General features: G+C 39.8%; 2 protein-coding genes across 5 annotated transcripts in view; both read left to right on the forward strand.

Moving 5' to 3' along the window:
* The window catches only part of LOC143863504 (uncharacterized), a 41,417-nt gene extending 37,823 nt beyond the window's left edge, over positions 1-3,594 (forward strand). For 2 of the 3 annotated variants that reach the window (XR_013240887.1, XR_013240886.1), the window contains 3 exons: positions 2,796-2,855; positions 2,965-3,148; positions 3,255-3,594. Coding sequence is in view for 1 of the 3 variants with exons in the window: in XM_077374182.1 (XP_077230297.1) it covers positions 2,796-2,855; positions 2,965-3,087 (183 nt within the window). In the remaining 2 variants the exon portion in view is untranslated. The remainder of the gene's footprint in view (positions 1-2,795; positions 2,856-2,964; positions 3,149-3,254) is intronic. The other variant, XM_077374182.1, reaches the window with a different exon arrangement.
* Positions 3,595-5,795: 2,201 nt separating this feature from the next.
* On the forward strand, positions 5,796-13,235 carry EMB2735 (embryo defective 2735). Of its 2 annotated transcripts, XM_077374427.1 has the most exons (5): positions 5,796-6,857; positions 10,700-10,843; positions 11,703-11,869; positions 12,121-12,283; positions 12,856-13,235. In XM_077374427.1, exons 3-5 carry the CDS (start codon positions 11,732-11,734, stop codon positions 13,047-13,049), a joined length of 495 nt encoding a protein of 164 aa, XP_077230542.1. In that variant the 5' UTR covers positions 5,796-6,857; positions 10,700-10,843; positions 11,703-11,731; the 3' UTR covers positions 13,050-13,235. The 2 variants fall into 2 exon arrangements, with proteins under 2 accessions (XP_077230542.1, XP_077230541.1); XM_077374426.1 differs by lacking the exon at positions 10,700-10,843 and having other exon boundaries at positions 5,799-6,857.
* The last annotated feature ends 8,416 nt before the right edge of the window (positions 13,236-21,651 follow it).

The raw sequence follows: 21,651 nt of genomic DNA on the forward strand, positions 1-21,651 counted from the left end.
GGGAAATGATGCAGGGTAAGCCACGTGGAAGCTGAAGTCTTTGATGGAATTGTGATTGAAATGTTCATGAATATCTAATAGTCCAATGGTGGAAATTACTCTCAATGTGGACTGGTCTGTAGCAGGGAAATTCTTGTTTTGAAGCAGCTTTACAAGTCACCCAAATTCAGTTCTAATATGCCGGACAAAACTCATTGGATTCATCAGCAACAAGGGGAATTTAAATCTGTCAATCTCTACCAAGATTAGAACTAAAAGACAAAATCTACTGAGGATTGAGAGTCAAACAAAGATGGAGAAGTTGTAGCAGTGATATCACCAAAATCAGAAGTCGCTTCAGTGAATTTTGTGTAATCTGATAGATCTGAACTAGATGTATGAAACCAGGTGGAACTTTTGGCAATTATAGCAGCAGAAATCTACAATTATCAGTCCAATTCTCAATCTAAAACTAACTCTCGGCTGAGAATTCTTGTGCCGATGTGATCCAAGATTAACTGAGTCTCAGGCTGAGAATAACTCTGTTGAGAGTTCTTGCTATTAATGTGGATCAAAATTCAATCAATTCTCACGATGGGAATAAGACACCGCTGAGAATTACAGTGGCTAGTGTAAACCGAAATTTTCTCAGGATGTATCTTGCTTTCGGCTGAAGTTCTTGTTGGATTTGAACAGGATAAATGGAGCTAACTGATACACCATTTCTCAACAAAAGGCCAGAGTTTTTTCAAACTCTTTTAGCAGAAGGAATTGAAGACATTTAACACATCACAGAAAGTTATGAATTTGGTAAAAATCTGAGCGTAGATCGTCTAATGAAATCTTCGGACAAGTGATAGATCTGATTCAAATCTGAACACTTAAGTTTCTAAGCTTTAATTCACAACTAGATCATTTATCAAAACTAATGAACAGCCACATTTTTCCAGGAATACCGAATTCTATAAGTTGAAAACTACTGAATCAAATCAGCTAGCAGAAACTCAGGAATTCTATAGCAGAATTCTGCGGCAGAATGTCACTAATCTTGGTTTCTTGGAACTGAAGATGAACTTCATTAGAAAATTATCTGAGAAATGACAAGATCCAACTCTAGAGATGAATTCGATTCAAAATCTGGAATGAAATTGATCTCTTAGGGCCAGTTTCAACGAATCGAAGGCTCTAGGTTACATAAATCCTAAAAAGGATGATTTTTGCACTTTGTGAGATCTAATTTCTTGCTTCTTCTAGCAGATCAACCAGATGTGAAGAGACTTAATGAAATTAAGTGAGATCTGTGAAATGTGGCACTCGCAATGTATATTTGTGAGGGAATTTAAACACAAATTGCAATACGAATTCAGATCATCCGGGAGAATACACTAGCATGCAGAATTCTGCGATTTCTGGAACTTTATTTGAATCTTCATGTTGAATTGCTGCATGTTTTGCGTGAGGACGCAAAGACTTTTGAAAACAATCGACAACCTTGCTTGGTACAAGGTGAATGGGGTAGAATCCAAGAGAAAGGCAAGGACACTTGCCTGCAACTCTCTTTCTTCCTAGAAGTGTTAGCAGAAATTCTATTCTACAACAGAAATTTCTCGTCCCTCCCAAACCGTCCAACTCTAGATCTGCTTTCAAATTCAAAATAACAAAATTAAGCTGAAATAAAAGAGGGAAAGGCTTTATATAGGAGCCTTTTACAACTGAAATTTAACTACTAAAACATCTGAGGTAGATAGCTAATTGCAATCTAATATGGTATGACACGGAAGCATGCACTTAGTCTTCCTGTTTTGATGGAGATGGTCCTGCAACTTTTAATTCAATCCAAGACATGTCTAGACTGTCACAGGGCGTAGTTTTATCAGACTTTTCTAATACTAAATGTATAAGTAACATTTTTTTTTTCCACGGTGTAATCTACTCTTCAGTTTCAAATTTATTATCTCCCCCTCAGGCTCGTGCAACCCGCATGTAGGATCATCTTTCTATTTCCTTGTTGCTTTCTAATATATAATTACTGATCCACCACACATCCCATTTATCTGCCCAGTTCACAAGTGATGTAATAAAAATGTGAGTATCGAAGACCAAATTGTTACTTAAATGAATTAACACCCAACCAATCTTAATGCAAGCGATAGAGTTTAAAATTCAACGGGCTATTTTGCAGAAATCAAACATGATTGATTGAAGATTCTATGAATGCCTGATAAAATCATAAATGACTCGCACTTGTATTTACATCGACAGTGTGCATGCAATTTCCAGCTACTGTAGATGTAGAGGAGCAGAGTTATCAAGAAGCTCACTAAGGCCCTGTTTGTTTAGGATTATGACAACCGATTGTTAGTGTCAAACCGATTATTGGACTCAAATCCAAGGCCGTGTTCGTTTTAGATTATGACAACCGATAGGGAGTGCCAAACCGATTATTCGACTCAAAATTACGTTTAAATTTAAACTCAATAATCGGTTTGGGATTCACAATTGGTTGTCACAATCTTAAACAAACAGGGCCTTAGATTTGAGTCCAACAATCGGTTTGGTACTCACAATCGCTTGTTATAATCTTAAACGAACAGGGCCTAAATATTTTACCTGAATGTATATAAAATGAAAACTATGGCTTCCAGCACTGTACATGTGGCTAATGATCTTTTCATCACAAAATCTTCAAAGTGTATATGCAATGGTACCTTTGTATAATGCCTTGTCCAAGCACTTGAAATGGGCTTCTCGTCACCTAATCTTACATCTGACCAACAGTTGCCCTAATGGTTGACAAATTACCTGGTAATTTATAGGTTACCGCTGTTGGGCATGCAGCCATGTTGGCCGCTATCCAAAGATATGTACCTGCTCTGGTATGCCACTCCATTTCCAAACTTCTTCCTTGTTTATCGCTTGCTCAAATCATCTAACCTGTATGAATTAGACTCTTGACTATTTGTATATCGGCATTGCTTTTGACAGATTCCCTCCACATATGCGCCAGAAAGGTTAGATCTCTTGAGGCAGCTTGAGAAAGTGAAGGAGATGGAGATCAGTGAGATGAACCCTGATGAAAATACAGAGGCAAATCCAGACAACTTATGACTCTGAGAATGGAAAGTAATTTTCCGCGACCCATATCTTACAATGCAACATTTTCTCATCGGTATTGGGTTACTACTCTTGCCTATTCTCTTATTCAGTACATTATCTGAAATATGTTCAATTGTTACCCTGTATTTGCTATTCATGTTTTTTTTTTGTCTTTGTAGGTGTATTCCTCTTACAACAGATAGGCATAGAGAAGTTCATTCCAAGAGTCCAGGGGTCCAGGAAGGCACCAGTGACTGCAGTCTTGAATCATAGGTAGATATGTTATGTTCAGATTTGGACCTTTGATTTGTTCAATTGTTTCAGAAATAATTGGGTTATACCACGGCTCTGTTTCAAGTTCTTCATAGTTTGTTTTTGGTGTTACAGTCACCACCATCTCTCTTTGTTCATCCCCTTCATTTATGTTGTTCATTTCATGATCTTGTTGTACCTGGTTGCCCGCATTCATTTAAACAGTAAAGGTATATCTTGCAATGAAATTTCTACTATTTGCTTACCTGTAATTTACTTTGAAGAATAGCTTCTAAAGAAGACATGGCTCCTTTCTAATAATAAGTTTTGGACTCACAATCCGTTCTCAAAATCCAAAACAAACTGGGCCTTATTTTGAGTCCTATAATCAGGCGCTGTTTGTTTTGGATTTTGAGTATCGACTGTCAGTCCAAACTGAAAGCCCATTGAGTCTAAAACTGATTCTTGGACTCGAAATGGGCCTCAGTTTCAAAATCCAAAACAACCTGGGCCTTAGTGGGCGGGCCCTTTGGGATTTGCTAGGCAATTTTGTGGAAATGGCTTTCCTACTATTCTCGCATTTGCACTCATCTTTAACCCTTCTAATTATGCAATCATGAATGGTCAAAATTTTAAAATCATTTAAGGGATTTGCTAGGCAATTTTGTGGAAATGGCTTTCCTCCATCACTTTTGTAAGGGAGAACAACCACCTCAAATGAAACACGCAAAATCTTCTAAAAAGTGAGCCTGTGGCTACTGTTCTTTTCTGCATACAGTGGGCTGCGAAATAGCTTTATGTGAAATTGCCTAGTAAGTCCCTACTATGTTTGGTTGCACAAAGCCCTGGCAGCTCTCGGATTTGGGATGTCATTAGTCATTTGGTTGCCAATATTGTATTGAACTCTCCGGAGACTCGATGGGATGTCTCATTGGTAATTATAATATGTCTGTTGAGGTAACATTTTTGTCCCCTCCTTATTACTTTCAAACCAAATTCTATGAATTTTACTTAGAAATTCTTGGGAATGGTGCTTTTTCTCCCTTCTCTCTCGATAAAGGTAATGACATCCTCTGCTTATTCCCCTACTCTCCGAGTCCATGCCACCCAACAAAACACTACTTTCCACTATTTTCTGAGGTAATTCCAGGCAAATCCAATGCTTGTCATTCCGCAGCATAGACTTGGAGAGTAGGAGAATATGTAGGGGGTGTCATTACCAATATAGAGAGAGAAGAAAGAGGAGAGAGAAACCATCATTCCCAAGATTTTCAAACAAAATTTCGCTTTTTTATGGATTTTGGCTTGGATGTTATAAGGAGGGGATAAAATTGCCACATATGCCGACATGCAATAAGTACCCAAGAGACATTCTAGGGTGTCCTGAGAGAGTTCAATACTCTATTAGCTACCAAACGGAGAATTTTGCTGACGTGGTACCCAAATGCCAAGCAAAATCCCTAGGCCGCCCTAGATCATGTGCAACCAAACACATATCAGGCTCTCAAGTGATATCAATTGTTTGAGTAAGTGCTAGGGAAAGCATGCAAAGCTAGAGGATGTCCCGGCCTTATTATTTCTTATTATCATAATGATTTGAAGACGTTTCATGAGAGCGCACTAGGTCGAGATAGCCTCTACTTAAGCCCGTCTTATGACCTAAAAGCAAGGGGCATGGTATAGTGGTGACTTGAATCAAAGTAGTCTCCTTGTAGTTACCTCATAGGGTAGTGGTAACTGGTAAGTGGTGTTTGGTTGTCAAACTTGTATAGTGGCGGTAGAGAGGATGTCATTAGTCATTACCAATATATAGAGAGAAAAGGGAGAGAGTGAAAAAACATTAATCCCAAGACTCTACTAGCAAAAATACTGTGTTGGGAGATTTTATATGCGGTAAGCCCTTCCTTATGGTCCCATATTTTTAGAAAAAGTACTGTACGGATGGGCCACAATGTAAATATGTTGCTCCCAAAAAAACATTTCGATAGGATGATCCCAACACTATGTTATAATCCATCTTCATCCACTTCACTTATCCAATGTGGGGCTATTTGCTTTTGTAAATGATAAAATTCTAAACTCATTTTCTTGTGTTTCTTTCGTTTTTAAACTACGTTGTTTTTTTACCAGTACAGAATAAACTCGAATTTTTGCCGAATCACATTTTGCTAACTATGGGTAGAACTCACCCTCACCCCTGAGCACTGATACCATTTGTTGGGGATTTAACCGGATAGAACTCACCCCTGAAAGTTAGCCGTTAGAGGGAGGGTGCCCATTCCCTTATAACCCATCCCCATCCATTTGGTTTATTTTTATTCCATGTGGGACTATTTGCTTTTGGGTAGGACCCCAACAATTACACCCTATAAAATCTCATTTGTCGGTATGGCACACAAACAAGGAGGGGACAAGACGGAGACCAAATAGTGTACTGATAGTTTACTCTACAACTCTACAAGTAACCTAACAGAGTATTTTGCTGACGGGGGAGTAAAAAACCCTCCTACCTTCTCCAGAAACAGCTAAAAATTCAAAATTCCCACCTTGCTCTAAAAACAGGTATTTAATTTAATTCCCTCTTCATTAATTAGTTTATATATAAGATAAATTGGATGCCCTTTATGAGAATCCCCACAAAGAAAGATGCTCTCTTAAACAATCTTTCATTCTTAATTTGGGTTTGTGGGTTCTCTGAAGAAACGATCCTCTTTTGCTTTGGGTTCTCAGTATATAGAGAAATTTCTATCAGGACAAAGAGAGAACCCCAAGACCTCCTTCTATCACTAGCAAACCCATTTCCATTTCCATTTCCATTTGAGCTACACCCACGATCTTCGACACCTCCATTTTTCGGCAATCCTTGCCGGAATCCGGCACCATTCTTCGGCCATTGTACCACCCTCACACCCCCTCTCTTCATCTCCACCACTAGCCTTCACCTCCATCACCATCTCCAACAGCAACCCTCCCCCATTTAAACCCTCTCCTCACCATCATCTCCTCCTTTCAATCACCAACTCCGGTAAGACCATCGCCATTAATTCCGGCCGGAGTACCACCATCCCCATTATTTTGAGCTTGAAACCCACATCCAAAATATCTCCTCTATTACAACCCAATCAAACCCTCCTCCATTTCTTTAACATTAAACCCTTTTTTTAAGTCTCCCCAACAGCCACGACCACCACCATCTTCCTTCTCCTTCCACCTCAAGCCAAACCCACTTCAAAACCCATATTTGTAAACCCTATTTTATTGAAACCCCAACTCCATCACCTCCGGCCACTCCTCCTCCGGCCGGCCTTCACCCATTTCCATCTACACCACCACCATTTTCTGCTGCCCTCATTTTCTTAAACCCTCCTTATACCCACTACCGACTTGAGAAATCTCAGATCCGAACTGTTTTCCGGCAAGCTCTTGTAGCGATTGTCTTCCTTCAACATCGGGATCCGACCATAGCTAGTCCGTTCTCCGGCAATTTTGAGGACTCCATCGACATCAGTTGAATTTCAACCATTCTACAGGTAATTTCCCTTCTCTTACTTCTTATTTCATTGGTAGATTTCACTGATTTCATCTTGTTTTCTTCTTAAATTGCATGAATTAGGCCTATGTTATTAACCTGTTCTTTGGATTCCTAGTCGGAATAATAGTAGACATAAAAAAATTCTATTGGATTATCTATATTCCTCATCTGGGTGCTCTGATAATATGAGATTAATTGGTTTTGCTAATTGGAAGTCACTTGTAATTGTTATCAGTTTTAGACCTTGACTCCCCCATGATTTTGGGTCTGTTCAAAACATATTTATAACAAAATGTTGCAAGATTTCCTTTTAACACCCAAGTTGTTTACAGACATGAGTATGTGGGGTGGCAATGGTTAGATACTTGAAGAATTAGGTGCCACCAATCAGACGAAGAAAATGGGCTTGGTTATTATCAAGACATGGTGAGCAATGTCTTCATAAACTGATGCCGACACTACTGTGTCTTTATAATGGCATAAACCCTTTGATTTCATTGTGTAATTAGTTAAGTCATGGGGATCTTAGAGAAGCTAGCATAAGCTTCATTATTCGTTGACGATCGTACTGTTTTTCTCATGCTATTGAAATTATTTTGTTTTGGTGTTATGAATACAACAAGCATCATATGAAAAATTCAGTGTTGTTGATGGCATATTATAGTACGAATTGACCGGGAATGATTCGATTTCTTGTCATTATTTTTTTTAGCAATTACATCAATGTTTCCTCAGTCACTTTGTCTTCCATATGCCCAGTTTGCATTCCTATGCAGGTAGGCTTATCTCATTGCTTTCCCATATTGTTTCATTTACTCTCTATTATTTCTTCTTTTGGGAAGTGATGTTCACATTGCTGAATGTTTTCAATAGTATCCATCCGGATTCATTTTCTTGGGTTAGATGGCTGTTCATACTCAAATCTGATTCAATTCATCTTCATTCACTTCAATTAAGCAGTTAAAATAGCCACTTGGAAAGCATCACAGCTCTGATTTTTTGTTTGGTAAGATGTGTACTGTTGTTGAAATGTAGTGCCTGTAGTAATACTACTGTTAAAATGCAGTAGTCAAGCATCAGGTTGGCATTTTTCTCATGATTAGACTCGCGAAATGTTGTTTACTATTCTTACACTTAGTGGACTAAGTCATGACCTTAATTTGGAGACTCGAGATGACTTAGGTGACTTCTTCAATGTTCAAAGACAGTGGGGGCTGATGCTTGTATCGCTAAATTCTGACAAGGGTGTTATTAAGGGCATTATATTCCATCAATGGTATGATATTCTAGCATGAGCACAGTGATCAAATCTTGATTCCTCATTTTCACTTTTCTAAGTTCAATTCTAATCAGTCTTCAAATTTTAGAGTTGGCATTTGAAAAGGGGTCAGAGATGCGATGTGTTTGTCCTCTAAGTTCGGTTCTCAGAAAGAGACAAAGATGGAGTCTCATGCTCAGTTCTAGTTTCTTTTTTGTTTCTCTTTTGGTTCCCGAGCATATATTTGAATGGCTAAAGAGGGGGCTTGGTTTCCGATTTCAATTTGACCTTAATTCTCCAGTCCCTTGTCTATCTATTCGAATTAAACCAACCAAGGCTAGTCGTTTAGTCTCATTCTTTCTATGATTTTTGGTCTTGGATGCATACATTGATCAATATAGATAGTTTTTTAACTTCTTGAGTTCCTTACTGTCTCTAGGATTCTCATCAAGGTTTGGGTGGGATACCAGCATTTGATATTTGCCTTGATTTTTCGGGATTTCCTTTCGTTAGGCGATGACGGAATGTTTCTTGAGCCACTTCTTGCCCTTCACATCCTCTTTCCCTCCTTAGGATTCTTACAGGGTGTAAGGTTTCCCTTCTTTTTGAGGTCATAATTTCTTATAGGGTTGGGGCCTTTCTCTTCTTTGAGATCACCATTTCCTACAGGGTTTAGAGGTTCTTTCGCCTTCGGTGTCATTCTTTGCTTGTTCTTCGGGATTCTCTTTGCATTTTGAGATCCCATCGATTTTGGGAACACTTCGTCGGGTCTTGCTATGACGGACGGCGACTTCTTGAGCCAAAACCCCTTTTAATTAAAAGGGATAAAATAAAAACACACAAAAATCAAATAGCAAAAACTCCAAAGACAACAAAAATCAAAAACACCAAAAATGTTTTTCGAAAAGTGGTTTCAAACTACGCTGTGGCTTGATCCCTTTCCACAGGGTACGTAGGCAGCTTGGGACCGTTATCCCATGTCCAGTCAAACCTTTTGATAAATTCTTTCAAAACCTTTCAAATAAAACCTTTTCAAACCTTAAAAAAAAAAAAACTAAAAAATTCAAAAACTAAAAATGGGCAAGGATGGTGATTGCCAGGTCACTCAGAGCCCTCTTTTCATTTTATTTTCGATTTTGATCATGGTTTTCCGATTTTTCATCAGTTTTCTGACGTTTTATTGGGTTTTGGGACGTGTGACGACGTAGCGTGGCCCCTTTAGCGGGATTGTCCTTGCTGAGTCCAACGATAGGCTATGATGATTGCGAGACTCATCCGATCTTTAGCGAATTAGGACCGCTGGGCTTGATTCCTTTAGAATCGCTCCCTGAGCCTATCGTATGTCCCATTTTCTTTTCCCTGGCATTTTTGGTCCTCGTATACCGTTGATTTTCCGATTCCTTTCTTTTCTTGCATCTTTTAGCTTATGGTGTGTTTGCCTTTGGTTTCTTATATGTTACTTTTAGATTGCTTACTTTTCTAGCATGTGATTGATTACTATTTTCTTAACATTATCTCTTGTATAGGCTCGCATGCTAGTGTGTTTATTCTATTGCTTTGGTTGTTTACTGCTGTGCTTATCTGTCCATTTACATGCTTAGCTGTAGCATTTATTCATTCATCTTATCTTGATTATCTGCTTAGTTGTAGTTGTGCATGTGGTTGTTTATTGCTTTCTTAGATGTGTTGAGTTAGGATTAGATGTGATGAGTTACGACTTGTTTGTTTTACTTGCCCATCCATGGGTCATGCATGCTTAGGTAGACGTTTTCTGAGGGATGCCTGTTCCCATTTCACATGATTTTCGCCCAAAATTATTTGAAGTTAATAAAAAAATGGCATAAGAGACCGAGTGCTTGCACTTGGGCGAATTGGGGGCGCCTAACACCTTTCCCATTCGTCATCAGGCATGGACTTTTGTATCTCTGGTTATCCGTTGCAACAGAGTATTTCATGGGGTCCAGGGCCGACTTCCTTGGATGTCGACTCTTCTTTGTTATAGGTACGTCTTGGTTCCGGGCTAGTCCCTAAATCAAGAGGTATCTCAATTTATATCGCTACCCATGCTGTGAGTGGTACCATTTCGAGAGTTCCTTGGTAGAGCTCTCCTTCACATTGTGGAGATCTTAGAGGATTGACGGGGATCTCGTATCCTCGCCGCTGTCCTCGGGATCGAGGTCCACATATGCACACATACACACGTAGAAACCATCACATAAGCAAAGCAACCATCCATAATGGTTTAAGAAAATCAAACTACTCGTGGCATGCATTGTCATGCATTTTAGAACAATACGGTTCATTCTAAATATAGGCATTTCACATGTTTTGAAAGGTATTAATTGCTGTTCATACTATTTATTTTCCTTTTCAACTTACTCCTCTTATTAATGGAAAATGCATTAATTTATCCTGCATATAGCATGTTTTTTTATTATGTGGGCGCATGCAAGGAACCAAATTTCACAATTCGTCCCCCTGGAAGTAAACACATGTTGTGTTGGTGAAAATTTAAAATCATGCACCAAAGTTCATTATCGCTGTTCAGGCTCTAAGACCACGATAAAGTCCATGGTGTGTAGGTTGTATAATTGGCGTTCTCAGGAATACCACTAGCCATTCCTTGCAAACTGCAGCAAGGGATGATATCAAGGTGCAAACTTGCTAAATGGGCCCTATACTGAATCAAGCGGTGATTTAAGGAACATATACAGAAGGGACAGCATGTAAGCCAATTATCTGATGTAGATGCCGTGCATTGTACCATTTTAATCTATTGCTACAGATTGTATAGGAAAAATTGGAATTTACCCATACACTTTTTTTTGTCTATTTACATACCAGGCTTTTTGGTTTAGTTCATGTTGTGGTAGTATTGATTTAATGCCTAGTGCAAATACAGCCCCTAAGTGTCAAAGAAGTGAAAGACGAAGAAAAATAAACAAATTAAAACGAAACACTTTTTGTACAATCCCAGGATCTGTTCTAACTTCAAAATATTACTTTGTGTCCACATTGGAGCGTTAGAGTTGAAACTTGGCATGGAGGACCAGCATTAGGTTAACTACATACGGTCCAATTTGACTTGAAATCACGAAAATGATCATGTTTCTTCGGGTCTAGGTGTGCAAAAGAGGACTGATTTGTTATGTGCTGCAATTAGGGGTAGTTTGGACATTTTCTTTCCTTTTTTTTTTCAGGGATTTAAACTTATTTAAGTTAGTCGACCGAGATCTTTTATGGGCGGATGGTTGGGGGTTATCTATGTGAAGCTAGAGGTTTCGTGTTGGGAGGGTGTTGAACCTAGGGTTCCATATATAAGAGAGAGAAAAAATGAGAGAAAGGGGGCTTCTATGCTACGGTTTTCTTTGTTTCTATTATGGCTTTATAGGTTTTTGTCCCCTATTTCTCTTCTCTTTGCTTGATTTTCTTTGTAAATTCTTTTTTCTTGCTGTTGATTTTCCTTTGTTCATTGATACCATGCTTCATTAATGCTTAGTTTCCAGTCATCTTTTTTGTTTGAGGGGGTTAGTTTCCAGCCATCTGTTTATGTTTTTGAACTCTCTCTCGTTTATTGTGTTACAGTTTTGTGTTGGGAGGAATTAACGAGTAGAATGAAGTTAAGGGTAGTATGGAGAAAACTCTCTGATTATGTTCGCTATGATTTGAAGGAAATTGCATTTCCTTCGTCGTTGCCGGATCCTCCTCATATAAAAAAGAGAAGGAAATTGACTTGGAAAGAACGCTATTATGTAAGTTCTCAGTTTCTTATTTACCAGGAGTTGCTTTCTTTGCAAAAATCTTTTGTTGAATGATACTGGATGCATTGTGCCACCAGTGCTCAAATCATGAGCTTCGCATGCCTACATTGATATAATGCTATTTAGGTACTTGTACAAATGACATTTCAAGGGATTTGAAATTTCCAAAACCATAACGAAGAACAGTTTTTTCATACCAAATTGGTTTTGTATGCTAATTTATTTCTCTGTTTCTTCTCTAGGTATTGAAGGAGGCGTCTAGGCTCTATGCAGCGAGTTGGGTACGTGATATTGGTCCTGATCTTAGGCCAAATGATTATAAGAAAGATGAAGAGAGTGCAGATAAGCCTGATGAAGCAAATTCAACCATCAACAGAAAGGAACCATCAACCCTGGAGGATCTTGGTGGGCAACTACCTTTTGTTTCTTATTTTCATGTTATTATGAATCCTTTAACTCAAAACATTTTCAACTTGATGGTAAAGAAAATTGCCTATGAACCTTATGATTTTGATTAAATAGTAATCATTTATGTTACATATTTCAAATTTGACATATTTTCACTGGAATCTATTTCAATACCGACTATTCTGCTACAATGGGTGATGTGTTGTGATATCATGTTTTGGGTTCTCTGTTCTTCCATTCATTGAGGAACATATATGGTGCTTCATTTTATGAGTGATTCGGACCAATGATTTTCTGCAACCAAGCATTGGCACTCACATTTACGTGCCCTTCAAGTTTAACCTTGCTTGGGCATCCTGTTTTGGGGGTTTGCTCTAAGCAGACGGTATTTGTATGAGACACTTATACCCAGTGCCATCATGCCTTTTTATTGTTGCCAGGCTTACTATTCAGATTGTCATGTGATTTAGGTTTTTAATCAACAATTATCTTTCATTCCACTTTTAGCCTATTATCGGGTACTAATTCTAACATTAGTTCTAAATTTTATATGGGTGGCAAATTGACAGCGGTGGCAGCAAGAGGGGGGATGGAGACCCTAAGGCCTGCTTTACAACGAGTATATATGACAAGGGCATCCGCTTACCGAGATGCACTTAAAAGCTTTATACAAGGGTATCAAGAAGGGATTCAACAAGTAATGGCGGGGAAGGAAGATCCTAAATCTCAAAAGAAAGATGACATCCCTTCAAAATCAATTTGATCTTCTCTTGATTAAGGAAAGTTTTGTAAGCTATTCTGAAAACGACGATAGTAAGCCCTATGTGTATGAAATCCATAATTTTATTTTTTGAGTGTCATCTGACAATGCTCTGTTGTTTCCTAGAACAGTTTGTAAAAAATTGTTTTGTTAGAATTTCTTGTGAAAATTGCTGAAAAGGATTTCTGAGGGTAAGTTTATATTGCAAAATGAAAACATGAGAACTTAAGTTTTCATAAAAAGTTCTTCAGCTTTTTATGCAGATGCATAGAGAAGGAACACCGCCAAGCAAATTCACACTGCCAAGTATTCCCTGTGCTTGTGCTGCAAAATTGACTTTTGCCGAATGTAAAAAATAGCATGCTTTTGGACTTAAAATTGCACTGGATTCCAACGTATCCGTAGGAACTGCAGTTATTGATGTCTATGCAAATTGCAATTTAATTAGAGACGCGTTCCTTACTTTTTGGTTGCATGCTAGAAATAAATAAAACTGAGAGTACATGGAGTTTCAATGGTGACAGGGTATGTGCAGTATGATCTTTATGAGGAGACTTTACTGTTGTTCCACCGAGCACAAAAGATAGGCTTGGAATAACCCACTTTACATTTTCATCTACTCTCCAGTTCTTGCCCCAAGTCTAGCGCCTCTGATTGAAGGGAATCAAGTTTGTTCAATCTTAGTAAGGACAAGTTTTGGATCAAATCTCTTTGTGGCTACCTTTCTCATACGCATTTATGCAATGCGGGGAAGCATGGAGGAAGCTTACCTTGTATTTTCAAACATGAAAGTAAAGAATGTTGTCCTATGGAATGCAATGATAACAGGCGTCGTTAAACATGCATGCTCCGGTGAGGCCATGATCTTGTTTGCAAAGATGCAGCAAGTGGGTTTATAGTTTATACCCAAAAGATATAAATTATATTTCTGTTCTTTCTTCTTGTAGTCATGTGGGTTTAGTTGAAAATGGGTAGCATTATTTTGATCTGATGATTAGAGATAACAATATAGAACCCATTGTCCATCATTATTCGTGCATTTTTTTATCTTCTTTGTCGTGCTGGGCTGATCCATGTGTTGAAGTATACATGATCAAATAACACCATCTCTAGCATTAAGGCAGTGCCATTTGAGGCTACTGCTTCTATGTGTTGATAATTGTTGGGTTCATGAAGGATCCACATAAATCACATTGGGCTGAATTGCAGCAGAACATCTTATTCAACATGGAACCGAATTATGTAGGAAACTTTTGTTTTACTTTCAAATATAAATGCAGAAAGTAAAAGATGGGGGATGTGACAAGGGCAAGGGAGCTTATAGAGGAAAGCGGGTTGAAGGGAGAGATGGGAAACAGTTGAATTGAAGTTAAAAGAGAAGGAAACCAATCAGAGAATTTCTGAGGTCTTTGCTAAATTGGAGAATTTTGAGAAGTAGACATGGAAGTTGGCTGATAAAACTGCGATGGAATATGATCTGCACAATGTAGGGGTGGTTCCAGAAGAGCAGTTTGAGGCACCACAATGAGAAGCTCGCTCTTGCTTTTGGCGCACCAATAAAGATCAAGAAGAATCTGTGTCTGTGGGGATAGCCATTCTGTTATGAAGTTTGCATCAAGGATCACAGGGGAGGTAATTATTGTCAGGGATACAAATAGATTTCATCATTTCAGGGAGGGCTTGTTTTCCTGTGGGGACATTTGTTGATTGTAGAACCTGGAAATTTTCCTTCAATTTCTGGGAACTCATGGTTTGCTGTAGGGGTGTCAATGGATCCAGACGGTCCGATGGATCCTCCAAATTCGAACGTTAATGAACGGGATCTAAACATATCAATAGGATCCATGGGCCTATTTTGGATCATAAAATGTGGGATCCAGAAATTTTCGGATTGGATATTAGCTTGCAACAGATATCCATTGGATAGTCACGATCCAAACTGTTTTACCAAACTACCCTCCAAAGTTTCATAATGTTTATAATTCTTAGAAGGGTATTTTCGTCAAAACCTCTAATTAATGAAGTGGACTGCGATTTCACGACTCAAAAGCGACTTCTTACCTCTCGCGTTTTAGGGTTTTTTTTTTCTTTTGCTGTGAGATTTCAAGAAGAGAGAGAAGAGGAGAAGAAGAAACTTTGAGCTCCTCCTTAGGCCACCGATCCCCTCCACCATCTCCCCCCATACGCCACTTCCACCACCTCTTCTAAGTCCCGGCCGCCGCTCCATCATCACCTCAAAATCGGAGCACCACCATTATGCTTTCATAATGCTAGTCTATGGAACATACATGCTGTCATGAATATACTATTAGTTCATCATTTTGTTATTACTGAATGTTATTGTTATACATCATATTCTTTGATAAGAATTATACATCATATTCTTTGATAATAGTTATACATTATATTCATGTATGTAATTTAGATTAATTTTATTAGGGCAAATGATGAGAAAAATGTAATGTTTATTCGAAATTATGAAAAAAGGGTGGTAATTTGTAAATTATTAAAAAAGGGTGTGAGGTGAGAGAAAAAATGTATAAAGACAAAAATACCCTTAGTTTAGGTTTTTACCTTTTACACTGTTTATACTTTTGTTTTTTTACTTTTCACACGGTTTTTTTTTACCTTTCTCTTCTCCGACAAGAACTCTCACCGCCGGTGGAGAAACGACCGTTGTCACCGTCGTACGTCCGCGTGAATCTCGGTGACGCACCACCTAAGGGTGTCAATTTTGGCTCGGGCTCGTAAGCTCGCTCGAGCTCGGCTCGAAAAAAGCTCGGCTCGAGCTCGGCTCGAATCCTTAACGAGCCGAGCCGAGCCGGCTTGCCAGGCTCGTTAAGCTTAACGAGCCGAGCCCGATTTAGGCCAGGCTCGGCTCGGCTCGTTAAAGCTCGTTAATAAAAACCGTATAAAATAATAGTAATAAATATAATAAAGTAGAAACAGCTGAGGCGTAATTATCATAAGTCATAACTTTTTTCCGTAATTTTCGTAATTGTCATAAAGTCGGAACTTCTGTTGGTAAATTTTTAGTAATTGTAATAACTTTTTAACTTCAATCGGTAATTTTCCATTTAAAACTATACACATTCAGCTATTCACTTTTTTTTCCGTAATGATTACTTTTTTTCTTTTTTTGCTTTTGCTAGCGGCGTTTGCATGTGCGAGAATCTCTGCAAAAATGATGTTCACATGCCCGAGAAATGCATTAGTAGAAGTTTGCTAGCAAATTTCTTTTTAATATAACGCAACCAGCCAAGCTCGATAAGGCTCGCGAGCGGCTCGCGAGCCAAGCCGAGCCTGACCGAGCCGAGCCTAGTTCGAGCCCGAGCCGAGCCCGAGCCTAACCTTTGACCTTAACGAGCCGAGCCGAGCCTGGTAAAGCTCGGCTCGGCTCGGCTCGTTTACACCCCTAGCACCACCTACTCGCCGGAAAACATCCCCTCTCGCCGGAAATCTGCTTCGTCCACTATTTAAAGGTAATTTTTAAACATTTGATGTAGGGTTTTCTTAAATTTGGGCTTTTTTCGTGATGGGTTGGATCTGTGGGACCCGATCCCGCGAGAGGGGTGGGGCGCGAGCCGCCGCGCTCTCTCTCTTGGTCTCTCGTACCCACGCGATTGGCGTGTGCCTTTTAATGTTGATTTGAATTAATCTTTCCTGTGAACTTGGGATCACTAAGGCAATCCGAATTCCACACGAAAGAGACTGACAGAGTCGCCACCTAGATGTGGGATCTAGGACCCGTAATTAACCAGAAATCTAGACTCGCTACCTGGTTACGAGAATGGAAGGTATGGGGAGTTATCCGCCACATGCACCATTCCTGCCCGATAATCGGTCTTCGATTCCAAAAGCTAACTCTTTTAAATTTATTTTAAATGGCTCATTCAACTCTATGTTAATGTGCGAACTAAGTGGCATGCATCCTATGATCTAATTTCAATGTGAATCCTAGATGTGTATCTTGATTTATTAATTTGTCTGGATTCAATCTAAGTGAAAGTTCTCCTAGAATTCTAATTTCATGGAAAATCCTAAGTGATTTGATTAAGCATTTACAAGAAAATTAATATACAAAACACCACAATTTGTTTGTGGTGCCGACTCGCGGGTGGTATGCCATCAGACATCCAAGCTGCCTACGTACCCAAGCCTCACTGGGATCAGAGTCGACGTAGTTCGGTGCACCTAAGCTAAGCTACTTATGCCTAACTCAACTAGGACACCGACCTAGACGGGATTGACTGTTTCAACAGTTTTAGGAGAAGTTATTTAATTCAAGTTGAGGATTTTATTATCTTAAGATTTCATCTAAGATGCTATATGATTCTCATCTAAATGCAAATGGTCCCTTAGACTAATGCAGGTTTGCCTACATCCTAGTTTACTAGGCTTGTCCTAGGGAAAGATTGGGTGACTAGTGTAACTAGACCTATGGCACGGTTGCTATACATAGCAAACGTCCGTGATGAGGCTGGACTCCTAACTCTAGGACTCCCTAAAACCTAAGACTCCCTAAAACTTAGGACACGACACGACACCGGTGTTCCTAAATTGGGCTCTAAGGGTCCTTACGACGGAAACCGTAATCCAACGGTTCCGAGAGACACGAGGTGAATCGATTTCAGTTCTTGAGGTTAGTGAAAAAAGGGATGGAAGAGATGATGAAATAGTGTGAGGGAATGAGAAAGATAGAGAAAGGTGCGACTGAACTTGGGAGTGCCAAATTGCCTACGTACCCCGCGATGGGGATCAAGCCACACGTAGTTCCGCTGGGGAGGTTGCTTGGATTTTGGAAAACAGGTTTGGTATTTGGATCAGGAATCGGGTTTGTATTTGAGCATTGGACTTGAGATTCAAAAACATTGATATAGCAATGGGATTTTGGAATTGGGAATTTGCATCAAAGAATTGAGCATATTGGAATCATCAAGGGTTTGAATTTTCGGAATTCAAAGTGGGCGGGCTTATGAGATTCGGCCAAATGGATTCAGACATGCGACTCGGATTGTGTTGGGATATGACTTGGTTGGATTGGGTTAATGGTTAGGGTCAAGTGAGTCGGGTCTAAGTTAGGAGCAAACCCGAGACTAGCCATGGTCTAACTAGGAGGAAGCAGGGTACAAACCAGGGTGCGGACCAGGGTGCACCAGGGTGCGAACCAGCAGGGAACCAGGGTGCGAACCAGCAGGGAACCAGGGTGCGAACCAGCAGGGGAACCAGGGTGCAACCAGCAGGGAACCTGGGTGCAACCAGCAGCGAACCTGGGTGCAACCAGGGTCTAACCAGAGTGCGAACCAGCAGGGAACCAGGGTGCGAACCAATATCGAACCAGGGTGCGAACCAGTAGGGAACCAGGGTGCAACCAGCAGGGAAGCAGGGTGCGAACCAGTAGGGAACCAGGGTGCGAACCAGTAGGGAACCAGGGTGCAACCAGCAGGGAACCAGGGTGCGAATCAGTAGGGAACCAGGGTGCAACCAGCATCGAACCTGGGTGCAACCAGCAGCGAACCTGGGTGCAACCAGGGTCTAACCAGAGGCTAACCAGGGGGAAAACAGACCCTACATGCTTCCTAACATAGTTTTTCTTTTAAAGTAAAAGATATGCATGAAAACAGACCCTACATAGAATTGAAATAAATGCCTACCTCTTTGGAAACCCACTTTGTGTTTGATTTTTCTTTGATGGTAATTCCTTGAAGATGATTCCTTGCTTGATAATGACTGCTTTTGATATATATCACCCAACGTATAAAATCACCCGATCCGGCAAGGATGGCCGAACCCTTGAAGAGATGAGGGAGAGGGATGAATTTTCTAAGAGAGGGGTTCTTTTTCTTCTTTTTCTTGGATGGTGGGATGAGAGGGTATTTATAGGAGAATGGGATAGGAGGTTAGGTGAGGTTAGGTGAGGTTAGGTAAGGTTAGGTGAGGTTAGGTGGTTAGGTGAGGTTAGGTGAGGTTAGGTGAGGTTTGGATGGTTAGGATGAGAGGAGAGGTTAGGTGAGGTTAGGTGAGGTTTGGATGGTTAGGATGAGAGGAGAGGTTAGGTGGTTTTGGATGGTTAGACCCAGGTCAAGATCTGCCATTGATCTAACGATTTACGGAAATCGGGTCTCGGAATGGAATCAGGGTTCGGGCTATGAAGTGACCCTATCTTATTTTGTCCCGATTGATGATCCGTAAAGTCAGATCAAGATATTAATGACCTAAAACATATATTAGGTTATTGTTGGTTAAAGTAAAGCAAAATGTGGGTGTCTACAGATGCCCCTCTTTGGTAGAGACGACGTAGTCATCGAATACCAAAGTTAAAATGACAGAACCATTTTGCGTAACTTTAATCGACAAAGGAACCCCCTAAACACAATGCAACCTAATATAATGCAAGACCTTAGATGAAATCCTAGAATTGGAATGCAATAAAACAAACCCGCTGCGGTGCCGCTGGCAACGAGAGAAATGGGATACCATTTTCAAATGGATTTTCGGAGGGAAAGGAATATCGCTTTTGAACAGCTTCAGAGGAAATGAGACGTCATTTTCAAATGGTCTCAGAGAGAATAATGGATGACTTTTGAAAGATTCTTAATGAAAATGCAGCATCATTTTTGAATGGGCTTGGGCAAGATAAAATACCGTATTTATACGGATTCCAAGGAAATGAGACATCATAGTTGTATGATGTTCAAAGGGTATAAGAGATCATTGTTGTATGGACTTGAAGAGAATGAAATACCGTATTTGTACGGATTCCAAGGAAATGAGACATCATAGTTGTATGATGTTCAAAGGGGATAAGAGACCATAGTTGTATGGACTCGAAGAGAATGAAATACCGTATTTGTACGGATTCCAAGGAAATGAGACATCATAGTTGTATGATGTTCAAAGGGTATAAGAGACCATAGTTGTATGGACTCGAAGAGAATGAAATACCGTATTTGTACGGATTCCAAGGAAATGAGACATCATAGTTGTATGATGTTCAAAGGGTATAAGAGACCATAGTTGTATGGACTCGAAGAGAATGAAATACCGTATTTGTAAGGATTCCAAGGAAATGAGACATCATAGTTGTATGATGTTCAAAGGGGATAAGAGATCAAAGTTGTATGGACTCGAAGAGAATGAAATACCGTATTTGTACGGATTCCAAGGAAATGAGACATCATAGTTGTATGATGTTCAAAGAGGATAAGAGACCATAGTTGTATGGACTTGAAGAGAATGAAATACCGTATTTGTACGGATTCCAAGGAAATGAGACATCATAGTTGTATGATGTTCAAAGGGGATAAGAGACCATAGTTGTATGGACTCGAAGAGAATGAAATACCGTATTTGTACGGATTCCAAGGAAATGAGACATCATAGTTGTATGATGTTCAAAGGGTATAAGAGACCATAGTTGTATGGACTCGAAGAGAATGAAATACCGTATTTGTAAGGATTCCAAGGAAATGAGACATCATAGTTGTATGATGTTCAAAGGGGATAAGAGACCATAGTTGTATGGACTCGAAGAGAATGAAATACCGTATTTGTACGGATTCCAAGGAAATGAGACATCATAGATGTATGATGTTCAAAGAGGATAAGAGACCATAGTTGTATGGACTCGAAGAAAAGAGGCACCGTTCACAAACGGGCTCAAGGAGAAGACAAGACCATTCACAAATGGACTCGAGAAATGAGGCACCATTCACAAACGGGCTCAAGGAGGACGATACCATTCACAAATGGATTCGAGAAAAGAGGCGCCATTCACAAATGGGCTCAAGGATAAGACAAGACCATTCACAAATGGACTCGAGAAATGAGGCACCATTCACAAACGGGCTCAAGGAGAAGACGAGACCATTCACAAATGGATTCGAGAAATGAGGCACCGTTCACAAACGGGCTCAAGGAGAAGACAAGACCATTCACAAATGGACTCGAGAAATGAGGCACCGTTCACAAACGGGCTCAAAGAGGACACGAGACCATTCACAAATGGACTCAGAAAATGAGGCACCGTTCACAAACGGGCTCAAGGAGAAGATGAGACCATTCACAAATGGACTCAGAGAATGAGACACCGTTCACAAACGGGTTCAAGGAGAAGACGAGACCATTCACAAATGGACTTGAGAAATGAGGCCCCGTTCACAAACGGGCTCGAAGAATTTAGAGATTTTTTATGAACTTGAATTTGACGTAGGATTGGATTTTTTTTATTTTTTTTTTTAATTAAGGATTTGGATTTGATAAATTTTTTTATTTTTGGAAAATGAGGTACCGTCCGCAAACGGGCTCAAGGAGAAGATGAGACCATTCACAAATGGCCTCGAGAACAGAGGCACCGTTCACAAACGGGCTCAAAGAGGACATTAGAGCATTCACAAATGGACTCAGAGAATGAGAAACCTGTTCACAAACGGGTTCAAGGAGAAGACGAGACCATTCACAAATGGACTCGAGAAATGAGGCACCTTTCACAAAAGGGCTCAAAGAGGACATGAGATTTTTCATGAACTTGAATTTGACGTAAGATTGGATTTGTTTGAATCGGGGATTGGATTTGATGAATTTTGGATTTTTTTTTTTTTTTTTT

This window comes from Tasmannia lanceolata, unplaced genomic scaffold, assembly GCF_043159265.1.
Source record: "Tasmannia lanceolata isolate RefF3 unplaced genomic scaffold, GAP_Taslan_0.1 ptg000044l, whole genome shotgun sequence".
In the NCBI taxonomy this organism is placed as follows: domain Eukaryota; kingdom Viridiplantae; phylum Streptophyta; class Magnoliopsida; order Canellales; family Winteraceae; genus Tasmannia; species Tasmannia lanceolata.

Excerpts from the sequence above, each read along its gene's own strand:
- EMB2735 (XM_077374427.1), top strand. The coding sequence starts at position 11,732 with ATGAAGTTAAGGGTAGTATGGAGAAAACTCTCTGATTATGTTCGCTAT. Across the intron at positions 11,870-12,120 it reads CTTGGAAAGAACGCTATTAT|GTATTGAAGGAGGCGTCTAG; the intron begins GTAAGTTCTCAG and ends TTTCTTCTCTAG. Across the intron at positions 12,284-12,855 it reads ATCAACCCTGGAGGATCTTG|CGGTGGCAGCAAGAGGGGGG; the intron begins GTGGGCAACTAC and ends GCAAATTGACAG.